General features: G+C 33.4%; 2 protein-coding genes across 2 annotated transcripts; both read left to right on the top strand.

Annotated features, from left to right (window-relative positions):
* Positions 1-3,400: 3,400 nt before the first annotated feature.
* On the top strand, positions 3,401-4,867 carry LOTGIDRAFT_174554 (hypothetical protein; the record flags this gene model as incomplete). Its single annotated transcript, XM_009053891.1, has 2 exons — positions 3,401-3,809; positions 4,149-4,867. The coding sequence occupies 2 exons, from the start codon at positions 3,401-3,403 to the stop codon at positions 4,865-4,867; spliced, it is 1,128 nt and encodes a 375-aa protein (XP_009052139.1).
* Positions 4,868-7,377: 2,510 nt separating this feature from the next.
* On the top strand, positions 7,378-8,802 carry LOTGIDRAFT_174553 (hypothetical protein; the record flags this gene model as incomplete). The annotated part of the gene is made up of 2 exons (XM_009053890.1): positions 7,378-7,505; positions 7,677-8,802. The coding sequence occupies 2 exons, from the start codon at positions 7,378-7,380 to the stop codon at positions 8,800-8,802; spliced, it is 1,254 nt and encodes a 417-aa protein (XP_009052138.1).
* Positions 8,803-10,083: the final 1,281 nt, after the last annotated feature.

Raw genomic sequence — 10,083 nt, 5'->3', positions numbered from 1 at the left:
AACAGTCTGGATAAACAAAAAAGACTTTTTGACCTTTCTTGATCGGTCACTCATACCAATTCTGTTGGTAATTCTCTTCTAATACAGCTCATTATGAATTAATTATGGACATACTGGTATTTTTCCAAGTCATTTGAACACTTCTACTTTCTATTCATATAAGTATTAGCATTTTCATTTTCATAAATGAAAATAAGGGAACCCATCTTTAACACTATTTTAGAACACATGTAATTTAATTATAATTTAATTTAAGACAATAGGTAATTTCATAACCACATCATGAGTTCCGACATTCCCAAATCTGAATTGGTAAAACACACACTGGATACCAATTAATGATAAAGTGAAAGTAGACCTCCTGATCAAATAATTGAAATAATATGAAATAGGCAAGGTAATATACGCCCACTGGCAGCTTTGATTTTAAATAAAAATATTTGGCAGTACAGTAACTATTACCAGTATGAAATATTGATTACAAACACTCACACCAAGTTTCGTCAAAATCCGTCAAGAAATGTGCCTTCTAGAGTGTTTAATAAAGCTAAAATTGAACGTGCTTTCAATAGCAAGGGCAATAACTCATACTAAATATTTTTCGATTTGTCTGATTTTCAATAGGGTTCATTCTTGGGTGATAACAAACACTCACACCAAGTTTCGTCATAATCCGTCAAGAATTGTCCCTTCTAGAGTGTTTACGAGCTAAAAATTGAACGTGTTTTCAAGAACACAGGCAATAACTCATACAAAATATTTTTCGATTTTTCTGATTTTCAATAGGGTTCATCCTTGGGTGATTACAAACAACCATACCAAGTTTTGTCGAAATCAGTCAAGAATTGTTCCTTGTAGAGTGTTTACAAGCAATTGTGCAATATGTGGGCGTATAAAAATCAGTATGTTCTGAAAGCAATATTTAGTAAATAATATGTACTGGCACTGTTACTTTTTCCAAAGGTGTAATTCATGACATCTAAAATATCTCCACTCTGATCATTAAATAATTTTGACATTCTTCATATATGGAAAGAATTGTAATAAGTAAGCCCGTTATGCAGGCAATAAATAAACGTTTACAGGCTACAGTAAAATTACAAAACGATTTTATGAAACATCCATCATAAAAAAGAATTCTGAAAAGACGTCTATGTTATATAGGCCTATCATAGACCTCAAAGATTGACACTGACGGTATAAAATACTATGAAGACTTCAAGATTTCGTTTTTTGGTAAAAGTAGGGCTTTCACCTATATACCCTTAAATTTTTACACCTATACACCCTACATTTCATTCATCAAATACACCTTCAATCAATTCCTACATTCCATCAAAAAAGCATATTAAAAATACCCTTATATAAAATAACATCCGGTTTTTAATTGTAGACCACAATTTCTTCGTTAAATTAATTCATTTAAAAATAGGATGAGTTTAATTCTAAAACACGAACAACACAGATTCGAAGATAATTCGGGCGACGGTATCTTTTCATCAATATTTTCTCTAGGCAAAACAATAATTCCAAAAGTTGCTAGCTTTGCTTCAAACAACAAATCACTTATTTCAACCGGTGCTAAAGCCGTCGGCTCAATCGCGCAAGCGGGAAAGAGTATAAGCGACGCAGTGAAAAAGTCTGACGAGTTGAAAGAATTACAACTAATAAGAGAACTGCATAACAGGAGATTAAAAGAAAGGAAAGGAAAAGGTTTTAAAGTTATAGGATAAAAATGATATACAAATATCATTGGGGTCTCTTCCTGGTTTTCCATGGGCGAAATATCCCGGAGAAAAACATCTTCCCGTTCATAATTCCCGGTACGAGGTTAGATCTGCGATTAGACGAAAACGATAAACCCAAATCGGGTGAAGAACCAGTCAATAGAGTTGACGCCGCTGCGCTAAAACACGACATACTATACAGAAACAAAGACATAAACCTCAGACACGAAGCAGACAGACAAATGATAATCGAACTTGAAAATATTCCAAATCCAACTTTCAAAGAGAGAATGCAAAGGGCTCTGATCATTAAACTCTTGAAAGCAAAGATGAAATTGGGCATGGGATTAGCGGATGAAATTCATAAAGAATTTAGAAAAACTAAAAACTTTTTAAAAGTCAAAGTGTTTGAAAAAGATGAAATATGGTCAGCCGATTTAATTAATATGCCAGTCGAAAGAGGATTTAAATATTGCTTAACAGTTATAGATTTGTATACGAGATATGCTTGGGTTATTCCTTTGAAAAAAAAAACAGTATTATCAGTCAAACACGCATTTCAAACGATTATGAAACAATCTAACCGACATCCAGAAAAACTATGGGTAGATAAAGGAAGTGAATTTTATAACAAAAATATGAAATCTCTGGGATTTGAAATTTACAGTACGCATAATGAAGGTAAAGCTGTAGTTATTAAGAGATATAATAGGACTCTAAAAAATAAATTATTCAAAAAGTTCACGGAATTGAAATTTCAAAAATATTACCAGAGGTTGTAGATGAATACAATAACAAAATTCATTCATCTATAGGTGTCACACCAACACAAGCCTCGAGTAATCCAAATATTATAAAGTCAACGCACAACATAACTATGAAAATGAAATAAAGAATTTAAATATTAAACCCAAATTTAAAGTCGGAGATCGGAGATTCGTATTTTCAAATATAAAAGCAAATTCGAAAAAGGTTACGTTGGATACTGGACAAACGAAATATTCATCGTTGATAAAGTAAACACCACATCACCTCTGACATATGAATTAATCGATCAAGACAAAGAACAAATCATAGGTAGGTTTTATCAAAACGAACTTCAAAAAACCGACTTTTAAAAATGAATATCTTTCTCGATAAATATGGAACTGATACAACCACAAACTTTCAACTTATGAGATGAGCAAATGAGTTAAATATATCACCATTTTATTATTGTATGAGAGATGAAATAAATGATCTCAAAAATAAGAAAGGTAAATTTTACGCTATAACAAATATACATACTTCCGATCAAAAAGGAGTTCATCATTCTGCTTTGTACAAAAACTCTTCAAATGACTTATATTTCTTCGAATCTTATGGATTAGAACCCACTGAAGAGAAAGTGCAATTGACTAATAAACCAATCAAATGTTCAACATTTCAAATTCAATTACCGGGGCAAAAGTTTTGTGGACAGCTTTCAACTGGTTTTATATCAGTTGAGTTTGGGAAAACAGTTTGAAGAAATTATAATAAATTTAACTTACTTAATGAAAATGGCGAACAAGTTTGGATTAGGTTCTTTATCTTTAGAAACTTAAAAACCGAACACTACAGCGTGGATAAAAAAAGCGAAACCTTACTTTGTGGATCAAATCGGAGACACTCTTCTTCAAGGTGATTTAGATATGAACAATTTCAAAGTAACTAATTTAAAATCTCCGGAAAAGGATAATGACGCTGTTCACAAGAAATATTTACGGGATCAAATAAATTCAATTGAAGTAAATAAAAACCATTTAGAAGATAAAATAAGTAATGTGAAAAGATTCTTCAAACGTCAACTAAATAATAAAAATTTTGTTAATGATACTAAACTACAACAAGAGGTAGCAGGTTTAATAAGTTTTATTCAAAAAGAATTGGTCAACGTAGTGAATAAAACTGAGTTACAAAATTTAACTTCATTAATATCTAAATTAGAGGATAAGATTGCAAAACAAAAATTAGACATTCAACAATTAATAGATAACATTCCAGATGAAAATGAAGATACGTTTCAACAGGAATTAAATGATCTGGAAACTAAACTTAACAGTGAATTACAAAAAGAACTAAGAAATATTAAACAACAAATACAAAACATAGATGATAGCGAAATCAAAACCTAGATTCAACAACAAATACAAAATATTGATGATAGTGTTATTCAACAACAGATAACCACAATTAATAACGAAGTTTTGAAACAAGAAAAAAATATAGCCGCATTAGAAAAGAATCTCAAGAAAGAATATAAATCATATTATTTTAGTCTTCCATTTGCAAATTTGATTGAAAAAGGTGCTTCTGTTACTACTTTAATTGATAAATCAGAACAGTTTGAATATGAAAAATATGGATTTAAAGTAAATATAAGAATATATTCTTTTCCAGAATATATTTACCCCCATGCCATGTTTCATGGTAATCATCCATCAGCTTTTACTTTCCGAGGAAAAATTATAATTGAAATTATTTTTCCTATACAGGTAAAAGTTGATTCAATATTCTTCAGACAAAACTCTATATCTATTAATCAATTTAACGCTCGTAAAGTTCTTCAGTTTATCAATGGTAGAGACAATGTAGAAACTAAAGAATTTGAAATTAACGACGAAAACAACAAGGTTAATCACTTATATGAAATTAAAACGAGTGGAAAATATATAGATAGGTTTAGAATGTTAATCATACCAGATAATGAAGATGATTATCTTTCATTGAGTGAATTTAATATGTTATTGGAAACGGAAACTCCACCATCAATGAGGATTATTAGAAATCCAGAACCAGAAAAAAAAGATGTAAGCGATTATGAGTTTTTACGAGCAACAGACTTTGAATACGTAAAACTATATTTTGTTGATAATGGTATATTTACCTCAATTGATATTCATAAAAGTCAACAAAATATAGTTTTTATTATACCAACAATAAGAGATCATGAGCTATATGTTTATATAACAGTTTCTATTGAAAAACCAAAATTTTCAGTTCATCTGAATAAGATTAATGATTCGAAAGAACAAATATCGTTAGTATCTCTAGAAGTTACTATTGATAAAAGTAAAGACGTAGCAGATTTTGGTTTATCAGAAATTCATTTAATTTAATTACCTTAAAAATGGAACTTGAAAGCAGACAAAACTACATGATAGAAAAACAAAATGAACTAAAAGAAAAACTAAAACAATTCAACAAATGCAGAAAAACATAGAGTAGAATTGATTCTGTTTTCAAAACCTTAAGTACAGTTCTAACAGTAGGGATAACGGTGGCAACAGCCGTAACCGGTGGATTAATGCTTCCAATAATTGTCCCAACTGTATTAGCCGCGTTCACTGCCGTTCAAATTTCATCTAGTGGATTGATTACTTTAGGTTTTACATCAAAACAGAAATCTCATTATAAAAAGAAAACAGAACCATTGAAGAATTAGAAAAATTCAATGAAATTTTAGATAAATTTGATATACAAATATCATCAATAAAAGTTAAAAATTGATACTTAAAAGAGAAAATGGATAAAATTGAAATTTCAGACGATGAAACATTCATATCAAATGAACTTTTTTTAAGTGATATTAAGGTTTTCTCTGATAAATTTAAAGGACAAATTGAACTAAACTAGTGTCCAAAAGAAACGATACCAACTTATTTTCAAAATTGTTTTTTACTAAGTGAATTGTCTAATATGAAAACATGCCAATTCGTATTGCACATCCCAAACACAGCATAGTCGATAAAAATACCGGGAACACGTGATCACTTCCGGGAAAAAACGTAAATTTCGTGAAAGTGACATTTCCCTCTCTAGCATGTTCTGCACGTGCATAAAAACTGTATAAAACGGCTGATCAGACACGTTGATATCACAGCAACAAAAAGAACACAAGATATGCCACGTTTGACAGCCATCGAGAGAGAGAGAGAGCCGTTGGAATGGTCCAACAAGGAGCGACACATGTCGACATCGCCAGAAGGTTGGGCTGCGCACGCATCACTATCACCAGGTTGATGCAGCGGTTACGTCAGACGTCAGACAGGCCCAGGAGTGGAAGACCATGAGTAACCACGCCCCTTGAAGATCGTTATATCCGGGTATTACACCTGAGGAACCGCACCGTAACAGCGACGTCCACGGCGGCTACAGCACTGGGACACAGGATCTGTCGACAGACCGTCTACAGGAGACTACGGCAGTATGGTATCCAGCCACGTCATCCCTACCGCGGACCGCTCCTGACGCCTCGACACCGGAACAACAGACTGATCTGGGCCAGACGAGTTCGACGTTGGCAACGGCGGGTCTGGGCACGTGTTATGTTCTCTGATGAGAGCGGATTCCTCATCTTCAAAAACGATGGACGGCAGCTTGTATACCAACGATTTGGTGAACGTTTGGCGCCTAACTGTATCCAATAGGTCCGGCCGTTTGGAGGTGGAGGGATAATGGTTTGGGGTGGCATATGTGGTGACGTCAAAACGAGGCTTGTCGTAATTCGTGGAAACCTGAATGCACAGCGTTATATTGATGACATCCTACGGCCTGTTGTGGTGCCCTTTATTCAGCAACAGCCTCGTGGACTCCTTTTCCAACATGACAATGCAAGGCCACACACAGCAAGATTGACACAGAACTTCCTTGCCAACGCCAACGTACAGGTTTTGCCGTGGCCCGCATGTTCGCGGACATGAATCCCATCGAGCACTTATGGGACCACCTCGATCGGCAAATCCGACGTTGCCATGTGCCTCCAGTCAACGTCCGAGGAATGGCAACGCATCACTCCCAACGACATCAGACATTTGACGGCATCAGTCCGTAGGCGTGTTCTGGCATGTATTGATGCTCACGGTGGACATACCCGCTACTGACTTGACTTTGTGACGTGTGGTGTGACATTTCCCGTTGTTTCTGTGATCAGTGCTCTAACATAATGTTCTTTTTTCGACCCCACCCATCTTTAAAGGCTTGTCATATTGGTTGTACAGATTTTATTGAAATGAAATTTTTGTACAGATGTTGAAAAAGGATTTCTCAAAAGCACAACACCAATCCTAAACTTCTGCATTGTTTAGTTTTTCTTTTATGTCGTTGCAAACAGGTGGTATCGTTTCTTTTGGACACTAGTTTAGATGGGGAGATAATTAAATACGGAAAACACAAACAAAACATGAAATTTATAGGCTTTAATGCCAAAACTTTTCACAATTTCTTCGCAACTGTGGATAATAAATCGAATGCTTCTGATTGGTATTTCTCAGGGAAAATCATTTTACGTAAAAACAATTTCAAAGAAATAAAAAGATCAAAAAAGGGTAGTGGTGTTACCCTACTTAAAAATTGTTTCATACCCAGCGAAGGATACTGCTTTGTGCGTAAATCACATCATGAACATAGATATAACAAAAGAATTTAACAGTTTTCCAAAATCAAACAGAAAAGGAGTTGTAGAGATGATAATGCGGTAACGCAAGTTTCACCTCTAAAACTAAATGCTTTTCCAACAATTCACGATGATTGTTTATACGCATGGGATTGCGAAACCTATAGCGAAAAACAAACGAATAAAGCAATTCCTTATTCCTGCACTTTAGTTAATTTAGAAAAACTAAGGAAAATGTTAGATGATGATGTAAATCATCTCTTTCCAGATTTAAAGCCAACTGATCCCATTCCAGAAGAATTTTACAATAAATTAATGAAAATAGTAGAAATATTTGTGGGTAAAGATTGCATCGATCAAATGTAACAATGCTAGATCAAAAAAGAATAACATTAATTTTTCATAACGGTAGCGGTTTCGATAACTGGATCGTGCTTAAAAATGTGAAGAAACTAACGCAATGTCCACTAGTAACAGCTAGAGGCATTCTGTCTCTACCTTTGACTAATTCATTCACCGATGAATATTTACAGAAAAAAATGGAAAAGACAAAAAAAAATAATGGGCAATTCTAATTATTTGCAAAATATTAATTTCATATGTTCCTATCAACATGAAAAATCTAGTTTGGCGGCATGGGGAAATTCAAATAATCTACCGATGAATTTGAGAAAGATCACCGATATCAATATTGCAAAATACACCGAAGATAATTGGGAATCTTTAAGACTCGAATGGGAACCTTACGCTAAAAGAGATACGTTATGTCTCGGAGCTTGTTTGATAAAATATAACAAAGTTATGAAAGAAGTTGTATTCCAGAATGTTTCCAATAATCTAACGGCTCCTTCTTTATCTTTAAAGGGTTGGTATTATTTATATCATTACCGTAAAGAAATGGTTGAAGAAGAATGGTATGAAAGTACTAGAATGGTTCCGAAACACACCGAAAAAGAAAACGTAGAAAAAGTTTACTCACATACACACCCTTTTATAAGATATTTTATCAGACAATCCATTAAAGGAGGAAGAGTTTCGGCAAATCGAAAATCATTTGAAACGAATAAAATGGATGAAATTTGTAATATATTAAAGGAATACACAGAAACACCAAGTGATAACATAATTGATTTATTCAAAGAATACAGCACTAGCACAAAAGATAAAATGGAAGTTCATTCGAGACTTAAAAAAATAAAATGTACTAAACTAATTGCCTTTGATGCTAACGGTTTGTACGCTTCCGCCATGTCGGATTTGGATAGCGAATATCCTAAAGCAGAAAGTGGTAGACCGTTTCTAAAGGAAGAAGAAAAAGAATTTGTAAAACTCTTTAATGAGCAGAAATTTAGACCTAGAACGGCTATTTTAAAAGTCTGGTTTAAATATCCTACCAACATGTTCTTCCAACCCATACCAGCTAAAGATAAAATTACTTTTACGAACAAAGAAGGTAATAAGGAAACTGGCACTAAGATCAGATTCAGAAATGGTTTCTGTTCAGAAGTTTTAACATCGGTCGATATTCAAGAAATAGTTAAAGCCGGTGGACGAATAGTCAAGATAAAAGATGGTATAGTATACGAAGAAAATTTTAAAACTCCACCATACAGAGATTATATTTTAATTTTGAGAGATCTAAGAAATAAATATAAATGAGAAGGCAATATCATAGGTAGTAATTGCATGAAATTATTAGGTAATTCGTTGTATGGTAAATCTATTCAGAAGGATATAACTACATCGAGACATTTATGGAGTGAAGCGACTTTAAAAGCCAACTTCGATTCACACGTTAAAAGCTTTCCTATTTCGTTGAGATAAATGAAGAAGAAAAAGAATTTGACTGTACACCTCCTAAATCTACACGACTAACACCTAGTCATTTGGGATCATTCGTATTATCTCACAGTAAAAAAAATAATGAATAATTTTATTCACGTATTAGATGGATTTTATAAGCCGGAAATATACTATACAGATACTGATAGTTTATACATTTTTTCTAAAAATTGGGATAAATTACATAAAGCAGGGTTGGTGTCCGAAAATGATTATTGTAAAGGAAAGAATGATTACGGTGATGGTGGAATCATATTTGGTTTATATTTAGCGCCGAAAGTCAAATAAAATATCATTCTAACTTCTGATGGTGTTTTAAAAGAAAAGAAAACGTTTAAGGGTTACTCTAATGATAAGATAAGTGTAGAAGATTATATTCGATTAGCTAGTGGACATGACGTAACAAATGAATTTAAGAAACCATGGGAAAAGAGTTTCACCAATGGAGTAGTTATTCCTAATGAAAAACAAAAGAAAGTTTTTAGAAGTTATCTAAATCTCGTTAAGAGAAAAGCACCAAACAGTGAAGGAATTATGAATCCTTACAACAATAAAGATGAGATGTGTTTGGATGAAAACTACTAATTTGATGATTTCGATTATCTTACTATTCAAGAAGAGAATGAAGTGTGTTAATTTTTTTGTTTTAAATGAAGTTGAATAACAATTTCCTCGTTACCAAAATCTATAAACCTATTTTTACCATCTTTGATTTCCAGATTTAAACTAGTGTCCAAAAGAAACGATATCACCTGTTTGCAACGAAATAAAAGAAAAACTAAACAATGCAGAAGTTTAGGATTGGTGTTATGCTTTTGAGAAATCCTTTCTCAACATCTGTACAAAAATTTCATTTCAATAAAATCTGTACAACCAATATGACAAGCCTTTAAAGATGGGTGGGGTCGAAAAAAGAACATTTCGTTAGAGCACTGATCACAGAAACAACGGCAAATGTCACACCACACGTCACAAAGTCAAGTCAGTAGCGGGTATGTCCACCGTGAGCATCAATACATGCCAGAACACGCCTATGGACTGATGCCGTCAAACGTACGATGACGTTGGGAGTGATGCGTTGCCATTCCTCGAGGAGAT

Source organism: Lottia gigantea, assembly GCF_000327385.1.
Source record: "Lottia gigantea unplaced genomic scaffold LOTGIsca_202, whole genome shotgun sequence".
In the NCBI taxonomy this organism is placed as follows: Eukaryota; Metazoa; Mollusca; class Gastropoda; family Lottiidae; genus Lottia; species Lottia gigantea.
Note: the sequence above shows the minus strand (reverse complement) of the source record. Positions and strands in the feature narration are given on the sequence as shown.